Raw genomic sequence first — 25,873 nt, forward strand, 5'->3', positions numbered from 1 at the left:
TAATGTTCCATTACCTATATAGCCTTAGGCTGTACCAGTGAAATACTGCCAAAGCAAACAGAGATAACATTACAACTGAGAAGTGATGTTCAAATACTTCACTTTAAATATAACAATTCCTACAAGGCTGTTGCAGGATAAATGCAATGATATATTGAATCTTCTTCTGGATTCTTACAATTTTTTTAAAAAGTATTCAGTTACAGCATGGTACGTATTAATATTTAGAGATTGTATGCAGTTTAATAGTATCCAATTACTTTTTTTAAAATAAAAAAATAAAATTAGTTATTTCACAGGTCATAGCTGTGAGATAGAATCTCTTTATGTTGTTTACCGGTCTTTCCACCAGAAATAAAATGAAAGAAATGTTTACCATAATTTTATTCGGGGAAGGAAGAATGAGCTTTAATGCTTATGGTAAAAGTAAAATTGATAAAACATTGGGAAAATGTTCTTAATGCTTTTACTTTTTCAGCATTTCAAAGGTTAATTGTGTGTTTCTTTCTTTTCTTTTTGGATATAATACCCAGCGCTAGAACCAGCTGCTGCTGTAGAATAAATGGCCAATTTTGTCCATTGTACACAAATTTGTAACAAATAACTGAGCTGGGAATGCATTAGGCAACATTCATAATATATAACCCACAGCTTTCATTTTTATGATTTAGTGATATTTCAGTATATTTGTAAATGTGAAGATTGTTTCTGCCATATGTAGCCACTTCATTTTAATTTGCCAGTGTCAGTAATTTAGGAGAATAAAAGAACGTTTTGTATTGCATGCGAACAGTTCCTCAGGTGCTTGCGATAAAACTTAATGGCCACCATCTTTACTTGTAGTCATTGTAAGCAGTTTCATCAGAATGGGCAATATTTTTTAATTTAAGAGATTCCGGAGATTTAGCAACACTCTGTGGCTGTATATATTTAGAACTCTGATTTTGTCAGTTTTGAGCTTATAAATCTCGGTCCTTTTGATCTCCAGTCATTTGACAGGATGGAAAGTGGCATCTTGGAGCAAATTGAAACCGTGCAGAAATATGTTTTGAATTTATATTAACAATGATTGTTGCAGGGATGAGGCCATTATGGTTCCCATCTGACAAAACAACATTATTCCATATAGAAGCAGCTATAGGATTACATTATGCATGCATAGTTTGCTGAATGTGCTTAGGTGTCTTGAATGCTGATATTATGAAAGAGAACTATCTGGTTGTACATTTAGCTTGGAAGTTAAAAGTACTAACACAGAGAGAAAGTGCATACTCCAAAATTTGCGCCATTGTTGCAAACTCATTTGCAGTGTGCGTTGGCGCTGTTGGCGGATATTGGATTATGGTCTGCAGGAATAACTATACATAATTGCTCATTGTAAATATGCAATAAGATGGATTGGATGGAACCAGATTTATAGGGCAGGGTTCACCTATAGAGCCCCGTCGCTGGAAGAAGCCCAGTGGAAGGACTTCCACTAGCTCAGTGGGGCTTTCCCTCAAAATTGGCGGGGGGGGGGTGTCAGAAGAAAACCCATGTTGAGGTGGAGACAGGATTGTTCCATCTGGCATGCTGATATGGTTGCACAGATGGAACATTTGCTTGACCTTGAATTCCATTCTGTAGTCTGTATAGCCTAGCATATTCTTAATAAGGTGCCTCAGCTACAGTATGAAAATACTGAAAACAAGTGATACAACTCCCTGAAGCCTTGAAGAAAGCAAGAGGGATAGTAAGAAGCAACTTCCTAGGGGGCTACCACCAGTCCTTCTTTATTTTATTAAATTTGTATACCACCCTTCACTGAAGATCACAGGGCAGTTCACAACATAAAAACACAAAATAAGAACACAAAATGCACCATGAAACAAAAGCTTCTTCTTTATGTTGTGTTAGGCCGGTGTGAGAGCCAATGTGGTACAGTGGTTAAGAGTGGTAGACTCGTAATCTGGGGAACCGGGTTTGCGTCTCCGCTCCTCCACCTGCAGCTGCTGGGTGACCTTGGGCCAGTCACACTTCTCTAAAGTCTCTCAGCCTCACTCACCTCACAGAGTGTTTGTTGTGGGGGAGGAAGGGAAAGGAGATTGTTAGCCGCTTTGAGACTCCTCAGGGTAGTGATAAAGCGGGATATCAAATCCAAACTCTTCTTCTCTTCTAGGCAATGTTCGCATCTTCCTCAGGCACCATCTTAGATGTTTAGAATAAACTAAGCATAAACTCTGTAATAATTGCTACAGCATCTCTGACCTTGTGCAGGTCCTTAACTGGCAAGTTCATGCACATTAAAGGTGAAAGCGCAGTACCAAATGGCTTCACTTGAAAAAGGCTACATCCATAACTGACACGGTGTAATCCTTAACTGTGATGACGTTTCAGGAGATTCCCTCAGAGAAGATCCTGGTGTACTGGAAGCATATTTTAGATAAGTCTGAATTAGCGATTCTTCAGTGCAAAAGCCAGCTATTTGGGAAAGGACTTACAGTAATTAATTGCTGTGGGTCTCAAGTCCCTGTGAGCAGAACTCTGCTTGCGAGATGCTCCCATTAGGGGAAGTGGGATGCAGAATTGAGAATTCCCCCTGCAATTCTTGGTGTCCCCCCTCCCAAAAAAAAAGGAGTAGGTTTAGAGAGCTGGGAGAGGTAGTGCTTGGGGCTGCAAATTGTGTCTTCACCCACCCACTGTCTTGTCAATGTCATCCTTCAGTGGAAGCAAATCAGGATCCAGTGCTATGTTTGAGGTAATGTCCTCAGAAATGCTTTATCTGTCGAGTCATTTGCTTTTGTTCAATGGTCTTGATAACATAGGTGCCTGCAGATACAAAAAACCAGCTGTGTCAGAATGTAGAATTTACCTATACTATAAAATTATGTTATTAAATGTACAGCTTTTTCTCCATCATGGCCACTTTATAGGGTTGATGAAAATTAAAATCCTCTTAAGTTGATTGATGTGTCCATCTGTGATGTGGAAAAGTTTCCACTTTTGCTTTATTTTTTACAAAAATGTTCCACTTTCGTTTCATAAAATTAATTAATAATGTAATGAATGATTACAATACATGTTACATTGGACAACTAGAATGGTTGCAGTGCTGGTTCAATCAAAAGTCAGAGTTATATTTAACTTTTTTCAGTTGTTTTCCAGGAAACATACATTTATGCACACAGCTCTTCAAGTATGCTAAAATTCTTATGTTAAGTTGTCAGTGCCTTCCTTTCCCCCCCTTAAATTCTAAATAACAGAAGGGAACTGCATGCTCTTGAGCTGTCACATCTTAAAATATTTAGGTATTCCAGTAAAAATTCCCAAAGATTTTGAATTTGTTAGAACATAACTTTAAAATAAGTGCAGGTAGGTAGCCGTGTTGGTCTGATGCAGTTGAAATAAATAAAAAAATTATCTAGTAGCACCTTAGAGATGAACTAAGTTTGTTCTGGGTATAAGCTTTTGTGTATCTGAAGAAGTGTGCATGGACCCGAAATCTTATACCCAGAACAAACTTGGTTGGTCTCTAAGGTGCTACTGGACAATTTTTTTATTTATTTAAAATAAGTGTACTTTTTCCTAATCCAATATTTCAGTCCCACTGCTTTGGCTATCGTCAAAATCCTTCAGGTAATTTATACAGCGTATGGAACTAGCATCTCATATTCTAATTGCACATTTCATTGACGAGGACATGGAAATGTTTTTGCTTTCTTTTTCAGCTACAGATAAAGATGATAGTTCCGAAGACATTTCCGTGCCAAGTAGTCCTCACACAGAAGCTATTCAGCATAGTTCGGTCAGCACTTCCAATGGTGTAAGCTCAACCTCCAAGGCAGAAGCAGTGGCTACATCGGTTCTCACCCAGATGGCAGACCAGAGTACAGAGCCAGTGCTTTCGCAGATTGTAATGGCTCCTCCATCTCAGTCGCAGCCTTCAGGAAGTTGATTAAAAACTTGCGTTGTTTTTAGATACTCCTTAGCAACTTCAAAGGGAAACCAAGGAAAGCAGCCTTCATTTAGGAGAAATCTGTAGCTTAAAAATGATTCATCTGTAAAATTCAAACTTGAATTTGGCTTTGAAAGTTGGCGAACAGGAATGGCACAGCGGGTTGTAGTCTCTTAACAGACACCAAGTTCATTTTCCTTTCCTAATTAGGATTGCTAGTTATTTTCAGTGCTCGTCATGTAAAGTGTCGGTACAGTTTAAATGTACTTACTACTTTAATTTGGTGGTATTCCAAGCAGTCACGTAAAATGCTCACCCCAAAAAACTGTGATAGTAATCTTGTAATATTTTATACCAAAGTTCTGCATAGAATCCTATTGACTTCGTAAACTCTACAAGATCATTAAAGCACTAGGCAAGAGAAAAAGACAGGAACAGGAAATTTGCTTTTAGTCTTTTTTGCCTTTATATTGTTTTGCACATTATGAGAGGGGGGAAAAACTTTGGGAGAATATGTTTGATTATATTGTGTAGCATTTTCTTTGGCTTTTTAACTGTTTGGGTATTTTTAAAGAATTTTGTTTAACAGGGCCAGTACAGTATATGGAATACAGTACTTTTTATGCACATATGTAATCTTGATCAGGGTCATTACTAGCTAGATTTTCTTTTTTTAAAATAGATGTCAGCTTAGCTAGCACTTCCATTTTATAAAATCAGGAGCTTTGCTTCTGCTGCAAAAACAAAAACCTGCAGCTATACCCTCTTACTAAACAGCCAAGAACAACGGAAAGATTCTGAACAGGGTTGTGAAAGATGGAATACTTTTTCAAAGCTCACTTGATATTTTGTGGTTTCTTGAGTCTTAAAGAGGAGCTTATTCATACTGCAAGATAGTATGGGTGCCAGGAAAGCTGGAAATTCCCTCATCAAACTACTCAAGACCTTTTTTTTTTTGTTATTGTATTGTATTTGCAAGGTAACTTGTACTTTATTCTTGTGTAAGCACTGTCATCTTTTAGTAGCAAAATTTTGATACTTTTCTTGTGGGGAGAAAAAAAAATCAATATTTACCGTACCGTGGAAACAATGTAATTATAGTGTGACGTGTGTATGTGTGTATGAATGAGAGAGCGAGAGAATGGTTCAGTAGTTACGCCGGCAATCTGTGCTTGAATGTTTAAAGATGCCTTCAGTGTGATGCTGGCTTGGTAGCTGATTGCAGTTTTTGAAATGTTATTTACCGTGTGAATTTGGATAACTAACATTCCATGATGTAGTTTGTTTCTGATAAGATGATTGTAGGTACACTTTTTCTCATTATCCAATCATCTGCAGGATATTGAGTTTTTTAATGTGCCATTATCTATTTTAATTCTGTACTCATGTTAAAAATATATAATATTTTACGATTAAGTTGTAAAAGTGCAAAAAGAAAAAAAAACCAGGTATGTGCTGTCATACCAGAAAAACTTTGCATGACAGCAGAGAAAAACTACACAGTAGCAGCATCTGGCAGTAAAAAAAGAATTCCATTATGTATATAACAAACATTTAATGCATTTATTGTGGGTTTGTGTAACTCATATGTTCTATGCTCTGTTTTAACCTAGGGTGCCATCAAACTATGAAACATTCAGTTTTAAATCATTGGATTTTAATTGGCGGTAATGGCAGAGAGCAACTCTTAATTTGTATGATTTACAACCAAACTAGAATGGAAGCTGAACGAAGTCCTAAAATTATGTATATATCATTTCAGTGCTTTAAGTCTGAAAATAAGAATTTAAATATTTTGTGTATTAAAAATGTAAGGAAACAAGGGGGGGTTTTTTTGCGTAGTTTGCAAAAAGTGCTCCAGACACCTTCATTTTATCAGTTTTTAAAGGGTTAATTTCAGAAACAAGCTTTAATTTTATTTTTATTTTTAACCCACAAGTATAGTGACGAAGTCTCCAGCACAAACTGTGAATTCTATTAAAAAAATCCTCTCTGGAGGATTCAACTCTAGTCACACTGGGATGGAGATGTGAATTCGGTTGAAAGCAATGCAGTACAGGTATATGACGTTTGTATGTGTGCCTGATGCATACTCATGGCTTGCCATTCCACAAGTTCATGTACACGTAGAAGCCTGCTTCCACACATACTCCTCCTCCTATGGATCGGGGTGGAGAGCGTTTGGATTGGATGAACAAAGTGGTTCTGTTTCCTCCACTAAATCTAGGCATAATCTGCCAGGCACTGCTCTGCTACCCATCTTCATTTCTGCTCCTAAGCAGCCCACTAAAATGAATGGTGTTCGTGCATTAGCAGTGCCTGACGCTGTATAATACAGTCCTATTTTTAAACCTTATTTAATACAACATTTTTTGTTGGGTTTTGTTTTTTTTTAGTATAATAAAGCTGTTGCTGTTGTAAAGTAAATCTAAATATGTGCAAGGAGAGATGTAAATGATTTTAATGAAGGGATTAGTTAAAATCCTGTGTTCCGCAAACAAGAGAACAGTTGTATAACCATAGATTCCGTTTTAAAATGTATGTCACACTACTTCTGTACTTCGCATTCAAGATCCTTACATTTGACATGTTTCACAAACTGTACTGTTTTTCTTCAATGTGCAGTTTGCATGAGTAAGTCATCAGAGAATAAAATCTATCTTTAAATTGTATCTACCGCATTGCAATTCTAACTTCTGAAAGACCAAGATGGCACCAGATTTCTTTTCTGGTGCAATGGTTCCTGCCATTTCTATAGAATTGAAACGCTTGCCCTGATGGCATTGAAATCTTCCCACAATATTTTTTTTTAATGTTTAAGCTGCTTTGAGCAACTTCTTAGTGGGGAATGTTGGGACTGAAGAGAGCCTGGACATCTTTCTATTTACAGTTTTACTTTCTCTGGCAATGGGGAAATAGGTTTGTCAGTTGTGCTCCTTGTGGAATGCTTGTTCTTAAATGGGATGCAATACCAAAGAGCAACAACGTAGTGTGTGTCTACAGACCCAGAGCCATTGCATGGCTTACATGTCTACTTGTGAGAAACTAGTCAGTCTGTGAAAATAGTATTAGCAGCTGAGGTTGGGGTACACTCTCGGAGGCCAGAGGTTATACGGTTGTCTTTTTGAGCCTTCTAGTCGCTGGAAACAACACTGGTCTCTCGTTCCTTGGTCTTTAGATCCTTGTTCCTGATTCTAGATCCCTTGCCTTGCTGTGTTATATCTTTTCTGAACTCCCTGTGAGATTGACCTTCAACTGTTGCCGGTTCTTGTTGTCAGCATCACACTTGAGCCAGTGCCACCAACTGGACTCATCCACTTCAGCCCGACTGGGCTAGGCAAGTTGGGTAGCACTTCCAGAGATCACCTTCTGCACAGGAACAGGTCAAAGTGCTGTGGACTCACAGCTTAGTGTTGTGAGCACCAGATTCACTCCCACAAGAAGACAGTCGTCGCACAGCAGAGTATAGCAGAGTCTAGCAGAGCATAAACGACTCGGAGAGCAGCTCTGTAGAATATCTTCTTTATTCTATCTACAACTATAATACACAACTATATACAGAGCTATATGAGGTCTAAACAAAATGAATGCTGAACTGCACTGAGTGCCTGCAGCTACTCTTAGCAGCAACCTTATCTATACACACGATCTCTAACACTCAGTATCTCTCTCTCCGACTGACTGACTGATGTTAGGCTGGAGCGGAATAAGTAGAGAGCAGAACACCGCCCCTCCTCTCTGGAAAATCAGCAGACTCATCAGCAGATTCTTGGATATGGGAGGGGTGAAATCTCCTCACTTGTTTCCGGATCATGTTTGGACCAAGACTGATTCTCCATGCTTGAACTTGCCTTTCCTCAGCTGCACTGCACCTTCAACCCATGTTGGCAAGTCCTTGGATGAAAGGGGACTGAGACCCTAACCCTGAAGGCATGTGCACCCCATTCCCCCAAAGATCAGACTTTTTGCTATAAGGAAAAAGACAGGAAAACACGTTAGAAAGGGTGAGACAACACTTGTTTGACACAATGTTGTCTAGCTCCCCGCAAACAAATCAGAATGATGGCTCATAAGCAGGTCTTCTGGGAGCAATCCTAGTCTAGCTATTGGGGTTGCGTGTTCTAGAGGTAGAACATTTTTTGTAGGTGAATTGAGTTCTACAGTTGCATAAAGCTGTTCTTGCCACTACCAGGTCATCGAGCAACAAAGTGATCCATGTGTGCATCCTCTGATTTATAACAAAGAGGAGGATGTTTTGATTTCTTTGCCATAGCTTTTATTGTCCCATTCGATTAACAAACTGAGCAACCGTGCTGAAGGGCTAATTATTTTTGTGGAAAAAGTAGATAATGTGGCTAAATGAAGAACAGATGCTGTGTATTTGTCATCGAATGATAGAAACATTTGTTAGCTGCACTCATTGGCTCACAATTTAAAAAGTTGGCAAGCTATGTACTACTTACCCATGTGTTGAAAATCAAGCATGAAAATTTATCGGACAGGCTCAGGAGGACATTCTGAATTATTGGGAATGTTGTCCCCTTGTCAGGGGCAACAGACTGTAGCAACAAGCAGTGACTTTCTCCTTGCCTGCCTATGTGGAGATGGGAGATCTCAGCTTGAGCACTACTTGACCAGTTACTAATGACAGAGAAAACACAATAGCAAGAATTGACTATTGGGCAAAAGGGTTCTTTCTCTCCCATCCCTGCTCCGAAAAAGACAAGCAGGAAGCCAGAGATTAGCTTGCCTAAACACTCAACTTCTGCTAGTGGCTACAGGCTTGGAGACATGCTCCAACATATGCCAGAAACATTGAACTGGTATGATACCCATTATGATCACGTGTGCCAATATATTCTATTTCCCTACTGGCATGATGGCGCCTCAAAACCCTGTATGCAGGACTTCCTTTTATCTGATTTGAAACATCTTCGGGTGAGCTTTCCTGTCACACAGTCTTCTCCAGTCTAGTGCTTTCTAGTGTTCTGGACTCCCATTATTCCCAGACAATAAGGCCAATGATCAGGGATGCTGGGAGTTGTACAAAAGAGGAGTGCTTGGATGCATCTGGAGTTTTCCTTGAGATCCAAACTAGAAAAGCCTAGGAAGAGTGAAAGCACCATGTTGCCACATTGTGATGGTGGCTTTTGAACAATCTCCAGCCAATGCAGGAGTAATAGGTGCACACCCTGTTATATTAAAATCTTGCCCCCAAGTTAAAAAACTTAATTTGCAAGTTACCAGCTTGGGGAGTTGCTGGGCAGTTCCAAAAACAGATGTCTGGGTTGTATCTCTCCCCGTATATGGCTATTCAGTTGACTATGCTTATCACATCAACCATCTGAATTGTCAACCAGCTGGATGTAAGGGCGCCAATGACCGTAATTGTGTCCAAGTATCCAACAATAACCTGGCTGCATTCCCCTTCTCGGAATCCAAACTGTTTCTGTTAGGTCCTGGATCCCTTCTGCATTACACCCAATGAAGAGAAGGCCACGAGTCTTCTAAAGAAAGATAATGAAACAGCTAAGTGGAGCCATTTTTCCAGACCCAAAGACTCCAGTCTAACCATTCTAGCTGAGATGGTCAGGCTTTTAGAAAACAAAGTACTGTAATCCGCTCCATTAAATCACAGAGCAGTGGCAGGAAAAGCTTTATTAACAATTTTATGTCAGGGAAGTTCCCTGCACCATACTTTGGAAGGATCCCTTTCTAGCATTCAATGTCTACGTGGAAGAGAGTAACATCAGATTATTAGATTCTACAGAATGCAAGAAATGGTTATGGTTACCTGAGTTTTGTTTGCTTCCAGATCTGTATTCTCACAAGCCTCAGGCTCCTTCAGGGCACCACCTTCAGATCTGGGCTACAGAAACAGCTCTATACTTAGAGCAGTGATGGCCAAACTTGGCCCTCCAGCTGTTTTGGGACTACAACTCCCATCATCCCTAGCTAACAGGACCAGTGGTCAGGGATGATGGGAATCGTAGTCCCAAAACAGCTGGAGGGCCAAGTTTGGCCATCCCTGACTTAGAGGATTGTATTCAACTAAATTCTACTCGGCATCAACCTGTTGAAATCAAGGAGCTTCAGTTAATCATGTCCATTGGTTTCACCAGGTCTGTTCTTTAACTTAGTTGGATACAGCTTTGTACAGATTGTATTGTTCTCCTGACAATTCCAAATAGAAAAGTGGGAAACCAGAGATGACAAGAAGTTACAATGTCAGCAGTGAAGAAGTGGGATGTCTTACCTCCATACGCCTGACTGAGGTCTCCATCAGATGTGTTTCCACATACCTATTAAGATATATCACTGGAGGTTCCTACAATGTTATACAGAGCCATCTGAACTGACTTCAGCGTCCTGGAACTCTTCAAAAAATTCTCAAGCCAATGGAGGCAAGGTGAGCTTTTTCATGAGTTGTTGAATTGCTACCTCTTTAAAGATGAACAGGCATACTTGTTCATGCAAAGATAGATTGACTACACTCTAGACCACCCATTATGCAGTCATTAATAAGTCAAGTGGGTAAGGGTTGAAGCACCATGGCAGTTCCTCCCAGCTCACCCACTCAGGTCTCAAAAATACACATCAGATCAGCACCATCATTAACTGTATACTGATCTGACATTAAACACTAGCACATAGAGGATGGTGAGCACAACAGATGAGTAAGTGGAAACTTGGGAGTGAGGAACAAGGTGTCAATAGATGGGGGAATAGATAGGGAGAGGTGTGATTATCCTTCTCAGGGTGGTAAAGATAAATCCCCTCCATTACTTACCTGCTGGTGTAGCAGAAGCAAAAAGCAGGGCAAGATTGTAAGGCAAGTTTCCTACATATTTATAACTGTCAAGTTATCTGACATTGTGTTTGATGCACCATAATCTGCCCTCTGAGAGTCTATATTTTGAAGAAAATATGGTGAGATTGTGTTCGAGCACTTGTGAATTTGCTAGTAATTAGCATTTTTTAAACTGCTCGTTTAGAGCAAGAAATCAATACAGTGGTACCTCAGGTTAAGTACTTAATTTGTTCCAGAGGTCCGTTCTTAACCTGAAACTGTTCTTAACCTGAAGCACCACTTTAGCTAATGGGGCCCCCTGCTGCCGCCGCGCTGCCAGAGCACAATTTCTGTTCTTATCCTGAAGCAAAGTTCTTAACCCGAGGTTCTACTTCCGGGTGAGTGGAGTCTGTAACCTGAAGCGTATGTAACCTGAGGTACCACTGTATATTTTATTCTTGTGAAAGCTGTCCCAGTTGTGCTTTTCGAGCTGGACCGTAATAAATGATGATGATAGTAAAATTCATTTTAAATTGCTGTTTTAGGGGTTGTTTTTAAAAGTCTGGAACGGATTAATCCATTTTGCATTACTTTCTATGGGAAAGTGCACCTTAGTTTTGGAACACTTTGGTTTGGGAACGGATTTCTGGAACGGATGTGCACTTGGAGGAAGAGTATCATCTTGTCCTTTGTCTCAGGCAGCAAAATGTCTTGAGCCGGCCTTGCCTTTACTCATACCCAACAAAGAGCACTTGCTAACAGATTTGATTCTAATTCATTGGTTTGACACTGGAGTCATCCTCTGAATTTCTTCCATTAGGGAATGAGAACTTTTAGAGGTCTCTCTCTCTCTCTCTCTCTCTCTCTCTCTCTCTCTCTCTCTCTCACACACACACACACACACACACACACACACACACACACCACTACCTTCCTGCCCTTTTATTCTTCTTCTTAATTTTTTTATACCACCCTTCATCCGTAGATCTCAGTGGAAGCAATGTAAGCAATGTGACCAAAAACTATGTGAAACAGAAGTCAGATAACTTGAAGAACAGACACTGCCACATCAGTCAAATCAGTCAACTAGATAACCTCCCTTAAATAACTCTATTCTTCTCTAGCAGTCGTTTTCTTTCTTTCAAAACCTTAGTTTTCTACTGTTCCATCATACTTTGAAATAAAGCACCATCTAGTGGCGAGTAAAAATAATGTTGGGAAAATACTTTTGAAACGTAAGGCATTTCCCCTGATTGACATTATTAACCTTTATTCAGAGATCTGCAAAAAAAAGTAAACGCAGTTGTTACAAGGCAGAGACATTTTTGTAAACAGTTCAAACATTTCCATAGCCTTAAGTGTGAGCAAGCTGGTTAAAAGATTTTTAAACAGCATGGGGAACAAGATGGTACCACAGCACAACTCTCAGACAATCACTCAATTTTATTCTTTGAAACTGACCCTGGAGATAGGATCAGAACCACTATAAAATAGTGTTCTCCAATACCCATTGGGATAGCAATACTCATTGGGATAGCATTGTCAATGGTATCAAAAGCTTCTGAGAGATCAAGAATACCACGGTCACACACTTTCCCGCTTCCTTCTCCTGATAAAGGTCACCAGTCAGGATGACCACGTCTGATTCAGTCCCATAACGAGGCCTGAATCCAGATTGAAATTGGTCAGGACAATGTGCTTCATCCAAGAGTACTTGCAATTGTTACACCACAACCCTCTTAATCGCCTTCCCTAAAAAGCAGGTTATTTGTGACTGGGTAGTGGTTGTCACAGGACGCGGGTGGCACTATGGGTTAAACCACAGAGCCTAGGACTTGCTGATCAGAAGGTCGGCAGTTCGAATCCCCGTGATGGGGTGAGCTCCCGTTGCTTAGTCCCTGCTCCTGCCAACCTAGCAGTTCAAAAGCACAAAGTGCAAGTAGATAAATAGGTACCACTCCGGCGGGAAGGTAAATGGCGTTCCCGTGCACTGCTCCGGTTCACCAGAAGTGGCTTAGTCATGCTGGCCACATGACCCGGAAGCTGTACGCCGGCTCCCTTGGCCAATAAAGCGCCGCAACCCCAGAGTCGGTCACGACTGGACCTAATGGTCAGGGCTCCCTTTACCTTTAGTGGTTGTCACAGGCTAATTAGTTGAGGGTGGGCTTTCCAAGACTTCCCAGAGAGAATGAGTGTTAAACCACTCTGGGAATTGTCATTCTGTGAGGGAAATAGGGTTCCCCTAACAACTCTCAGCAGTCCTAACAAACTACAATTCCCACGATTCTTCGGAAAAAGGCATTACTGTTTACAGTGGTATGATACTATTTTCAGTGTATCGCAAGGATGGGGCCTCAGTCTGAACTGGAACTGGACCAAACATTTAGATTTACCTTCTTACCCATGGGTCTGGTGTTCTGACCTGGCCCTTCTACAGTGTTGCAGAATGAAATAAGAACTGCCATTTGCTCCTTACTGATTTTAATAAAATTGTTGCTGTTATATCTTAAGGTATAGCAGGTGCATGAATCCATCTATAATAGCAATGGTGAAATTTCCTTTGCTGAAATACAGTTGCACCTTGGTTGAAGGACTCCTTGTGAGTCGAACGTTTTGGCTCCCGAACACCGCAAACCTGGAAGTGAGTGTTTTGTTTTGCGAACGTTCTTTGGAACCCAAACATCCGACGCGGGTTCCATGGCTTCCAGTTGGCTGCAGGAGCTTCCTGCAGCCAATCGGAAACTGTGATTTGGTTTCCGAAAGTTTTGGAAGTCGGACTGACTTCCGGAACGGATTCCGTTTGATTTCTGAGGTACCACTGTAATTACTTTTCATGTGTGGGTATTCCCATATTCTAGATTTCTGGAACCTTGAGGTAAGCAGCACAGAATGGAATGTTCATTGTGAAGCCGTAACAGATTTCTATAACAACGAGAATTGTTGGTTCTGGAAGATACAAAACTGAGCTAGATAGGCCTTTGATCTTAATGGGCAAGCGGTTTCAATACATGCAGTCACTGAGGCAGTATCCCAAATTCTTCATCGGCTTCATTTAACCTTCTCAAACGATCGTGTAATGTTGCCCTAAATGGACCTGACAGAGCAAGAGAATGGCTGTGGTTACAATTCTCCATGGAATCTAAGAATGAAACTTTAATTATCAAGCAGCCCTAGTGTATTAATTGCAAATTGCTCTCAATTCAGGTCAAAACAAATAGTACATTCTTCTCTTCTTCTTTTTTTTTTTTTTACTTACGCCCCTCAATGTGTTGTTTTGCATATTTCCAAATCACTTGCATCCTTCTCATTTGGGAGACTATTTCGGCAACATTTCCCCAGTGCTATTTTTCAGTTCATTGAAAGAACCGAAAATCCTATATATAGATATGTGTTATGGAATTTATATGGCATCCTTCAACATCCTTTTTTTATATAAACGACAATAAACATACCAATAGAAGCAGTGGTACGGATAGGTCATCTTAGTCTCTAGGCTTAATGGTCTTAAGAGGGCTTTCTCTTTAGATTACTTCCTTTACCTAAAAAACATGGTAAGCCAGCCCTGTTGTGCTTAGGGGACTTCCTGCTGCTTCCCTGGACTTCTGCTCCAAAGTGCAGCCATTATTATTATTATTATTATTATTATTATTATTATTATTATTATTATTTCATTATTTATACCCCGCTCATCTGGCTGGGTTTTTCCAGCCACTCTAGCTGGCTTACAGAATATATAAAAGATACTAAAGCATCGAACATTAAAAACTTCCCAATACAGGGCTGCCTTCAGATTTCTTCTAAAAGAAGAAGAAGAGTTTGGATTTGATATCCTGCCTTTCACTCCCTTTAAGGAGTCTCAAAGCGGCTAACATTCTCCTTTCCCTTCCTCCCCCCCAACAAACACTCTGCGAGGTGAGTGGGGCTGAGAGACTTCAGAGAAGTGTGACTGGCCCAAGGTCACCCAGCAGCTGCATGTGGAGGAGCGGAGACGCGAACCCGGTTCACCAGATTATGAGTCTATCGCTCTTAACCACTACACCACACTGGCTCCTTGACACTGAAGGGAGCACGCTCCACAGGGAGGGCGCCACTACAGAGAAGGCCCTCTGCCTGGTTCCCTGTAACCTTGCTTCTTGCAGTGAGGGAACCGCCAGCAGAAGATGGCATCGCTGAATACAAAACTGGTGATCATGGATCCAACTCCTTATTATAGTCCTATAACACCCTCATTTTACTGCATACCCAAGAACCACAACTGACGTTTTGAGGGAAATCCATATCTAGATAGGGAGCTTGAGCCAAGAGCAGCAGACATGAAAGGATGTGTTTGTTAAGACAGAGATATGTATTCGCATTAAACTGCAGATCTGCCTGCCCGGGCAACACTGCACACGTGGAAATGGATCTGAAAATAATGTTCTCTAACTTGCATGACTTACATTTGTTGCCCATGTGAAGTGGGGTGCTGCATTTCTGTGGCTCATCTACAGTGGTACCTCAAGTTAAATACTTAATTCGTTCCAGAGGTCCGTTCTTAACCTGAAACTGTTCTTAACCTGAAGCACCACTTTAGCTAATGGGGTCTCCTGCTGCCGCCATGCCGCCAGAGCACGATTTCTGTTTTCATCTTGAAGCAAAGTTCTTAACCTGAAGCACTATTTCTGGGTTAGTGGAGTCTGTAACCTGAAGCGTATGTAACCTGAAGCGCATGTAACCTGAGGTACCACTGTATTACTTTCTGAGTATCTAAGATGTTTTCTGAGGCTTTCATAGAGGGTCATGTCAACAAAACAGCTATTTTGAATATAAAACACCCTGCCCAAGCACTTGAGACAATCACTGTATTGGAGCAAGTAACTTAGGGCCAAATCCTGATTTGATATATGTAGAAATATATAATTAGTTTGAATACCATCCATGCTTTTTTCTGGGAGGACGCAGGGCTACACATACCCCTAAACATTTTGTGAATCTAACAGAAGAAACTAAAAAAAATTACAAATGTTAGTTTCTTCTCTAGCACGGTGAATCGTCAGTTCTGTTGCTACCCCCAATGTCGGCTTCCTTTCCTTTCCTGGTGTTTCCTGAGTCTCAGACGGAAGCAAGTGTTTAATGTGTGAAGCAGTGTGGAATGTGGATGTATGAAATTTTTACTGATGAAATCTCATGCCAACGTGGAAGTTACTGTGAGTTGTCAGCTGTGTAATATGACGTAATGAATGTTCTTTGTACTTTTGTCCATTTACTGTATTTATTTTTCCCGATTTGAACTACAAAATGGTGATTTTCTTGAGTCAAAATGACAGTACCCATTGAATATTATATTATGCAGTATAACAATCAAAGTATAAACTATTACACAGAGTTAAGCATATCAAGTACTTTATTACAACTAATTTTTATTAAGTGTTCAGAACATAGAATCTAAGACAATGAAAATGACAAAAAAGGTGATTTAAGCAATGTGTAGTAACAGAGGGGAGTGGGGGAATATTCTGTTCAGGCCATGATCCTTGCTGTAAGAATCTTGATTGTTCCAATACGTATGTCTTTCATATCTTCTTCCTGGGGGTATGCTTTTTCTCAAATCACTGCTTGTTAGGGGGAAGGGGCAATTGCAGACCCTCCAAGTGTCATTATTTCCCAGGGACAATCCTGGATTTACAGAAGCTGTCCCGGTTTTAGATTTGATCCTGGAATGTCCTGCTTTTCCTTAGGCTGTCCCTATTTTCATCAGAGAAATGTTGGAAGGTATGGAGTTGTGTGACCCCCGAGCCAAGGAGATAAGTAACTATACAACCTTTAGAAGACATTTGAAGGCAGCCCTGTATAGGTAAGTTTTGTAACGTTTAATGTTTTATTATGTTTTTATATATGTTGGAAGCCCCCAAACTGGCTGGGGCAACCCAGTCAGATGCGTAGGATATAAATAATAAAGTTGTTGTTGTTGTTGTTGTTGTTGAACAGGAAGTCCCTATTTTCATCGGAGAAATTTTGGAGGGTGTGCAATTGCCTCTGTCCCCTGTTGGGAGCCACACCTGTATCATTGTGTAGGGAACAGTCACATCTGCCTGTGGTGCAGCAGAGCCAACCTAAGGTAGCTTACAATTTCAGGACAGCTTTATTTGCTTAAAAACCACAGAGACTTCTTGCAAATTTAGTCACGTTAGAGAGAGAGAGAGAGAGAGAGAGAGAGAGAGAGAGAGAGAGAGAGAGCGCGCGCATCTGGGCATTAAAACCTAGATAGGCCAGCTGAAGGCCTCATCTGAATGACACAATACTATGTAACGGAATTGTAGAAAAGTTTGACAATCTCTTGACATTTCCGTGTGCATGTTTCTGGTTTTCAGGAGAATTTATGAACATAGCCTTCAGGGTGCCAATTATGCTTGCTGTGATTTAGGGAAGCGTTTGGGGCACAGCTGAAGAGGAAAAGTAAATTAGGGCAAACGCAGTGGTTTCTTTTCAGCAGATTCAACCACCCTCCTTTCCCACCCCCAGCAGCTGATAAAGTGCAGGCATACCTCAGAGATATTGTGGGTTCGGTTCCAAACCACCACAATAAAGCAAATATCGCAATAAAGCAAGTCACACACACAAAATTGTTTCCCAGTGTATATAAAAGTTATGTTTACACTATACTGTAGTCTATTAAGCCAGGGCCCCTTGGCTGCAGGAGCGGCAGGGGGGAAAACTTGGCTCCAGCCCTAGCCAGCTCCACTCCTTTGGCCAGAAGGACAGTGGCAGCCGGGGGCTTCTTTCCCCTGGAAGCAGGGGGGTTGCCTGCAGCTGCACCCACATCCCCACAAGGAACAATGTCTGTGAAGTGCAATAAAATGAGGTATGCCTGTAATGACTAATCAGGTTTCTCTAAGGAGATCCCATTAGAGATATAACTATGGCATAACCATATGCAAAACTCATTTCCAAGTCTGGAATGTGCAACAACAAGATCAACCAGTTTTGGACAGCACTCTACAGGAAATGCACAAATGACTATTCTGGGGTCTATAGTGCTCTTTCTACACTTCTAATTTCCCTTCCTAGAGTATCTCCACCCAGACTGACCTCCATTGGTATGAATCAAACCTGATTGGCCTACAGGAGAATCCCTGAATTAGCCAATGAAGTGCAGCCTATTGTGTAAATAATGTATATAAAGCAGATATTTTGGGGGAACTCTCATTCCTCCTCACCCCTATGAGCTGAGTAAAGAGCATGAAATCCACTCTCGATTCCGAGTGTATTTCAGGTCCCATTGAGGTTCCCAGCCTGCATATGTGGGTGGGTGTTAAACTGGGTCTTTGAGCTGGGTAAAATAAAGCCTAGTTTCGCCCCTGCCTTTTGGCTGATAAACATTCCATGGTTTCTTTAAATATGGGATGAGGTGGGGCAATCGATTTGTTTTTGTTTGATTATGTATTTTGTATTCTTATTTTTCATTTTTTCCTGTTGCAGAATGCCTTAGGATCTTCGGATGAAGAGCGGCGTACAAATTTATTAAATGATAATAATGTAGAGCTGTTTTTTAGCAGCCGTGCCGAGGCCATGGGTGTAGCCAGGATTCCTTTTGGGAGGGGTGAAGAACCTTGGTTAGCTAAGTATTTTTACTTATTTACTTGATTTGGGGGGGGCAGCTGCCCCCTCTGCCTACGCCCCTGACTGAAGCATCCTTTTTTCAGTAGCCATTGCAAAGCATCCTTGAGGAATGGACCACAGCCGCAGGTGACCTCAGAATTCTCACCTGCGCTCAGAAACAAGGAAACCCGCGCGCGCCCTTTTCCAGGATGCGCTTTTGGAGACGGGGGGGGGGGGGCGGGTCTGTGTATTTATTTGGAGAAGGGGCAGCCCCCCCCGTTCCTCCACAGCCCTTTCTCAGAGCACCTCCACGCTCATTTCTAGAGGCTTGCTGCTGCTCTGACCCCTTCCTCCCATGCCCCGTCTTGTCAAGGCCTTGCATCTCTCGGGGTGGGTGGGGGGTGGATGGAGATGGAGGGGCCCAGGGGACGGGAGGTGGCGGCGCGTGAACCTCCCGTTGCCATGGGAACTCACGCCGGGCTCGGCAACGCCGCGGAGGAGGCAGGAGGGAGGGGAAGGAGCTTGGTCATGTGGCGAAACAAGATGGCTCCCGGAGCCTGAAGGGCTGCAGCCTGAGGTGGCCAAAGCGGGCGGCGCGCGTTTCCTTCTGCAAAAGGAGCAAGAGTCATTTTCCTCGGTGGGGCTCCTTAAGTTGGCCGCCCCACGCCCAACTCTCACCAGCCATTCCTCTCCCAGGGTTGAGAGAGAAATGCATTCCTCTCTGGGGCAAGTGGCTCCTTGGGCAACAAGGCAATAACTTTTTATTGCAGCCTCGCCGCTCTTTGTGTGTTTGTGTGTGTCCCCCCGCACCGCCTGCCTTTTGCGCGCGCCGCCGCGGACGGGAGAGCTTGCAGAGCCCAATGTCCAGCCCAGCCCTCCTGAGCAGCCCCGACGTGATCCTGCGACTTGCGGCACCTTCGCAATGGCTCTTACCTTGTTTGGTGAGTAGGATCTCTCGTTCGGCATCCAGCTCCTCTCCACCCCACCCCCTTGTCAGTTAGACAGCATGCAATAGGGAGTTTGCGTTGCAGGATTTAAGAGGTGTGAGCCCCCTGGTTGCCCCCCTCCTCTCTCAGTCTCTCTCTCTCTCTCTGCCTGTGGCATTCCTTATTCACTTAATTCCTGGCTAGAAAAAACAAGACTTCTCTCTTTCTCCCATTGTCTCCGCTCGAGGCACATCTTATGGGCGTGTGCTTGGCCCCCCCTGCCAATTTCGGGGGTTTGGAGTTGATTGGCATCTCGGAGTATTAAGTTCCAGACTTTCCAGATGATCTCTTAAAAAAACACACACACACACAAAAACCCACCACCATCTGTGTGTTCATACAATAACTAGCTTTTGCTGTAGAGTTTGCATTTGAAACAATGGTAAGTGGGGGTCCCTCAAAAGAAGTGTTGAAATCACTTCCCCACCCCTGTCATCCCTCTGGTTTGCAAGGCACTCATATATATATGTAAGTATCTATCTATCTAAAGGCATAGAAACATTAAAAAGAAATCCAAAATCTGTACTTTTGGGCAGTATAAGGATATTGCTCTATATGGATTTGTGATTTATTTTTTAGCTTCTCTGTGGCATCGGAGAAAGAAGTTCTCACCAAAAGGGACTGGGTTGTTGTTGTTTGCACAGAACATAACATATTTGCATTTCCTGCTAAACAGATATAATATATATATATTGGACAGCAAAAGCTGTGAGCATCTTCATAGAATTTGCTGAACAATTTCAAGAGAGGCTATACATCCAAGAAATGAAATGTCCTTTTTTTTAAAAAAAAAAAGCTTTCAGTTGATAGATGATTTTAGCTGTAGGCGCCGTTTCCGGTAAATAAAGCAATAAAATGGCAGAGTTTTATATGCTGGCATATTAATATATTTAAACTGATTATTAAACTTAATTATGCACATTCCTAACGTAATAATTAAAAATGACTTTGCTACAGTGAAGGAAGCAAAATATAATCTTGATATTAACATATCATTTGTGGAAGCAAATTTCATTACATAAATAACTCATAGCTGCTACTTATCTTGAGAAGTGCTTTCTACTGACTAATTTTGCATAATTAGAATTTATGCATAATGTGTTTCCACATAATCTTATAGAGATGGTGTTTACTTCTCATATTTAGAATCAGATTTTTGCTGAGTGTCTGACACTTCTGGTAATGCAAAGTTTGTTAAGACTCAGCATTGCTTTCTCGGGCTTTTCTCCTCATGTTATTATAGCTGCTGCATTTTTATCCCTACAATTTAGTGTGCTCTTTATATTTTGTGAAAGTTATTCAGGGGAGACTTGGTGGATTCCTAATTTATTTATCTACAGAGCTATTTCTTGATATGTACAGAACTTATGAAATTATACTTTAGGTTACCCAAGTCTACCTGTAATGGAAAACTATCCAGCCAAATTACTCACACTGCAGTTCTCCCTTAGGTCTTTCATTGATCCTCCATCTCTGCTGATTAATGACTAAAATGAGATTACTTGTGGCTGAAGAAATCTTATGAAAGCCTTGCATACCTAGTGAGAGACCAGTTGCCCATCATTTTTCTCTTTCTTCCCCTCTCCATTCTCCTGATAATTGCTGCCTCTTCTCAACCCAGGGGCACAGGTGAAGTGGCAGCAGCAGCTGAGGTCACCAGCACAATGAAAATATCAAGATTAGTTCATAGTCTCTGCAGCTTTGCAGAAACCAGAAGACAGCCAATATAAAAGGCTGTGAAACATCTAAGCTTTGCAGGTGTGTAAAATACTGTTTCAAACCTGGATCGTAGTTTTTTGAATTACCAACTTTGGGGATTTAACCTTAATGAGCAAATCACAGACACACTCAAAAAGCCTAGTCACTTGCAGCAACTCTTATAAAATCCTGGTAGTCATTGTATAATAATGATGATGATGATGATGATGTACAATTCTACATTCTCCAGACGTCAGAGACAGCTACAAACCTCTTATTGATGTGCTGCTTCTCTTGGATGCTCTATTGTTACTTTTAAAACATATTTCTGAGTAGTTGGTAAAATTATTTGTGTGGTTAGCAGATGTTGCTTCTCTCTCCCTCTGTCTCTCCATGGATAGATAGATAGTCCTTGCATTTAGTGCCCCTTTAATTTAATATTATATGGCTAAACACCAGCTGTGTTCTGCATCAGTCCTGTGATGAGTACTAAACAAATGAACAGAAGCATTGCCAAAGAGACACTATTGTCCCTTGAAGAAACTATTGTGCAAGATCTACGACAGGGGTGGCCAACTCCCAAGAGACTGCGATCTACTCACAGAGTTAAAAACTGGCAGTGATCTACCCCCTTTTTGGGGGGTTCAGGTGAAAGTTGTTGAGCTTTTCTTAGGAAGGAGAAAGGCCCATTTTGGGGGGTTCGGGTCACAGTTGTTGAGTTTTTTCAGGGAGGAGGTAAAATGTTGAGCTTTTTTTAGGGGAGCCACAGTTGTTCAGCTTCTTTGTGGGGAACCAATGATCTTCCAGTGATCACGTTGGACATGCCTGATCTACGAGTTAGCAGCACATGATCAGAAGAGTTTCTCTTTAGTCATTCATAGGCAAATCATGGGAGGGAGGAGGGACAGTGCAGGTTCGTTCTGTACAGGCCCCTCCACAAGGCTGTCCCTGTGTTGGAGCATTTTTGCAGCAGGGCATCCTGCTGAATGCATGTAGATTTTCCCTGTGAGCTTGAGCCCTGAGTGCTCGATGGGGACAGCCTAGCCACATTCAATAGGCTGCTCTACTACAGACAACACCTGGAGAGCTTTGATGTGAGGCCAGCACAGGGCAAACATATATAGTCCCTCTGTCCTCCTCCACATGATTATCTGCATCTAAAGAGGGCCACAAAATTGGCTGTGGTGGGGAGAAACAAGCTACAGTGGTACCTCTGGTTGCGATTCGCCGTTTCTGTGTATGCGCATGACATCTTTTTTAAAAACTTTATTAAGTACAAATTAGAAAAACATACATATTTACAACAAAAGGAAATACAAAAGAAAAAGAAAATACATATAACCAAGGAAAAAAATTAGAAAATATTTTGTCTCTCTTCATATTTACAGTTATTTATACCTCTATAAAATGCTATTCACAATAGAGAAGTGAAATGAAAAGTAAGATATCTGAAAAAAGAACAAAGAGAAAATAAAGAAATGGAAGAAGAAAATCAAAAGTAAAGATTTTTAAAAGTAGATAAGTATTCACTATACACAGCCATTTCCAATCTATATTCATATTCAAATACATAATTTCATCTTGTCCTTATCTACCTTAAGTAAAATGTTTTTTGAAGGACATCAATGATGCGTGACATCATTTTGATCATTTTGTGTGCATGCGCGAGCAGCGAAACCCGGAAGTAACCCTTTCCGGTACTTCCAGGTCACCGCGGGACGCAACCTGAAAAAGCGTATCATGAAGCAAATGTAACATGAGGTATGACTGTAGTGCTTTTCTCAGCAGTAGTAATGTTTAATATTGTTTAAAAATAGATCTTTTTATCAGCTTTGGGTGATTTTCCAGCTCCATCCCTATCTAGAGAAAGTGAACATTATTATTATTATTATTATTATTATTATTATTATTATTATTATTATTATTTATTATTATATACTGCCCTATACTTGCAGGTCTCAGGGCAGTTACAACATAAAATCACAATGTAAAAACACAAAATACAGAAATCAAAATTAAAAACAGAAACAATCCAGTAACTCCCACCCACCAACACATTTAAAAAGGGTATTGGTTGTCAGTCGGCCAAAGGCCTGGTTAAAGAGGAACGTTTTTGCCTGGCGCCTAAGGGTGTATAATATACAATGACTCATGCCCTGGTTACATCTAGACATGACTACTATAATACACTCTACATGCAGGGCTATCTTTAAAGAGGATTTGGAAGCTTCAGGTGGTACAGAATGCTACCACCCAGTATCTTTCTAGATGATCAGGGCATATAACACCCTTCCTTTTCTGGCTACACTGGTTGTCAGTTGCCTATGTAGCAGTGTGCAGAAAAGATGTTTGCTTGAGACCTTTCCTGGTACCCACAGCCCTTGGCCCCTCACGTCTTGTTGAACTGGGATGAGAGTTGGAGTTCAGCAATTGGAGAGGGTTCATGCATTCCCCTGCTGTAAAACATTGGAATGGTCCATAACACGATTTTCTTTTAAAAGAGAAAACACCCATCCATATCTGTTTGTACCTCTGGGCTCCACACACTTGCAAGCCACTGCTACGCACCTTCATTTCTGACTCCAGCAGAAGCTGATCATCCTCTCTGACACAAATTTGATGGGTGTGCTTTATTGCTCATTGCAGGGTGGGAGGTTTTTATGGCTACAAAAAAACAGAAAGAGAAAGGTCAGATACAGAGTTTATGATCAGCTATCTTTATTTTCATCCCTTCTGTGTTAGGAAAGACCTGTTTCTTCCTGTTGTTGTTTTAAAAAAGAATGCTTCGATTTCCAAGTGGGGCATCACGTTTTTAAAATGTTCCCTTGCATTTAAAAACAACGCTGACAAAGTGGAACCGTTGTCCTTCTTATGCTTGTTTTCTTTTTGCAGGATTTTTTTTTAATGCAAGGGAGCTTTCAGACATGTTTCTGCCTGTCTACAATAGTTTAATCCACCTTCCCTTCTCAGGATTGTGCTGCGTTTGTAGGCAGGCCAGACTAATATGTTAATTGGATTATTGCACATTTAGGCAGTGATGTAGTGTGGGGGGGTGCAGGGGGGGTCGGCCGCACCGGGCGCAACATCTGGGGGTTAGGGTTAGGGGGCGCAAATCCACGGGTTAGGGGGCGCAAATTACTTGCCTTGCCCCGGGTGCTGACAACCCACGCTACGCCACTGCATTTAGGTTATGAAACTATAATATGGTATAGCGAACTGCACCATTTCAAGCTGCAGGTGGAGGATAACTATTCTTGAAGGTTTCTCCATGTCAAGAAGCCCCCTACATCAAGGAGGCCTTTGCCCAGCACAATTGCTTTCCTGTAACTTGCAAGGACAGTAACATCCTCCATGCCCTTTTTTTCCATAGGGGAGCAAAAGAACATCAAAAAATTGTGATTCTGCATCTGTAGTCTTAGGTGGAACAGTCCACTATGCTACCATCAGACTTTAGCATCCCAAGCTATGTAGGCATTAGCAGTTAAAAATGCAGAAAGGCAATTCCCCTCTGCTGCATTTCAAGTTACATTTGTACCTGAGAGGGGCAGGAATGCCTTTGTTGTTGTTGTTGTTTAGTCCTTTAGTCGTGTCCCACTCTTTGTGACCCCATGGACCAGAGCATGCCAGGCACTTCTGTCTTCCACTGCCTCCCGCAGTTTGGTCAGACTCATGCTGGTAGCTTCGAGAACACTGTCCAACCATCTCGTCCTCTCGTCCCCTTCTCCTTGTGCCCTCCATCTTTCCCAACATCAGGGTCTTTTCCAGGGAGTCTTCTCTTCTCATGAGGTGGCCAAAGTATTGGAGCCTCAGCTTCACGATCTGTCCTTCCAGTGAGCACTCAGGGCTGATCTCCCTCAGAATGAAGAGGTTTGATCCTCTTGCAGTCCATGGGACTCTCAAGAGTCTCCTCCAGCACCAGAATTCAAAAGCATCAATTCTTCGGCGATCAGCCTTCTTTATGGTCCAGCTTTCACTTCCATACATCACTACTGGGAAAACCATAGCTTTAACTATAGGGACCTTTGTTGGCAAGGTGATGTCTCTGCTTTTTAAGATGCTGTCTAGGTTTGTCATTGCTTTTCTCCCAAGAAGCAGGCGTCTTTTAATTTCGTGGCTGCTGTCACCATCTGCAGTGATCATGGAGCCCAAGAAAGTAAAATCTCTCAGTGCCTCCATTTCTTCCCCTTCTATTTGCCAGGAGGTGGTGGGACCAGTGGCCATGATCTTCGTTTTTTTGATGTTGAGCTTCAGACCATATTTTGCGCTCTCCTCTTTCACCCTCATTAAAAGGTTATTTAATTCCTCCTCACTTTCTGCCATCAAGGTTGTGTCATCTGCATATCTGAGGTTGTTGAATGCCTTTACCCAGTGCATATTACCTGTTTTGTTTTTGCATGCCTGCAACATATCCCAACTCCGATTCATGAAGCTGCTGTCTTTCCATGTACAACGGCTCTCTGAAGCATACAAACCCCAGCTCAACAGTGGAGTGAATATAGCCTAGTTTTTCAAGTCTGGTAGAAGCTGTTTTGACTGAAAATGCATCCACAAACAGTATTTTCCAAGGAACTACAGGATAGATATAGATCGTGGTTACCTTCATATGTACACGGCTTCAGTCACCAGTTGTAGGAGTACACGGGAGCCAAGTAAACAATAACGTGTACAGTGATTTCTCATTTAAACGAACAGTAAAATTGTATACTTTATTTTGGTAATTTCCCGGTGCTATATCCGTTTCAACTGATGCTAGAAAAGGTCAAGAAAAAGCAACAAAATGCCAGTCATTATTTTAGAATTATAGGCAAGTTGTATGACGGGGTGTTATACGCATAGTGTGCACACTTCATCCCGCTATTATCCACTGCAAACTGTGGGTTTTGTTGT

General features: G+C 41.5%; 2 protein-coding genes and 1 long non-coding RNA gene across 12 annotated transcripts in view; 2 read left to right on the plus strand and 1 right to left on the minus strand.

Annotated features, from left to right (window-relative positions):
- ATF2 (activating transcription factor 2) overlaps window positions 1-6,606 on the plus strand; it is a 38,572-nt gene extending 31,966 nt beyond the window's left edge. For all 8 annotated transcript variants that reach the window (XM_081883435.1, XM_081883431.1, XM_081883429.1 and 5 more), the window contains one exon: window positions 3,708-6,606. In XM_081883435.1, the coding sequence (XP_081739561.1) occupies window positions 3,708-3,934 (227 nt within the window). In that variant the 3' untranslated portion in view covers window positions 3,935-6,606. The remainder of the gene's footprint in view (window positions 1-3,707) is intronic.
- LOC309363512 lies at window positions 2-19,571 on the minus strand. 2 transcript variants are annotated; one of them, XR_014165373.1, is made up of 4 exons: window positions 19,236-19,571; window positions 8,398-8,575; window positions 2,143-2,808; window positions 2-1,880 (listed from the first exon to the last, which is right to left on the minus strand). It is a non-coding gene; the product is annotated as an uncharacterized lncRNA (long non-coding RNA). The 2 variants fall into 2 exon arrangements; XR_014165372.1 differs by lacking the exon at window positions 8,398-8,575.
- The window catches only part of CHN1 (chimerin 1), a 106,106-nt gene continuing 99,045 nt past the window's right edge, over window positions 18,813-25,873 (plus strand). The window contains exon 1 of one of the 2 annotated variants that reach the window (XM_081888493.1): window positions 18,813-19,243. In XM_081888493.1, the coding sequence (XP_081744619.1) occupies window positions 19,163-19,243 (81 nt within the window). In that variant the 5' untranslated portion in view covers window positions 18,813-19,162. The remainder of the gene's footprint in view (window positions 19,244-25,873) is intronic. The other variant, XM_081888494.1, reaches the window with a different exon arrangement.

This window comes from Podarcis melisellensis (assembly GCF_964234715.1).
Source record: "Podarcis melisellensis genome assembly, chromosome: 1".
Classification (NCBI taxonomy): domain Eukaryota; kingdom Metazoa; phylum Chordata; class Lepidosauria; order Squamata; family Lacertidae; genus Podarcis; species Podarcis melisellensis.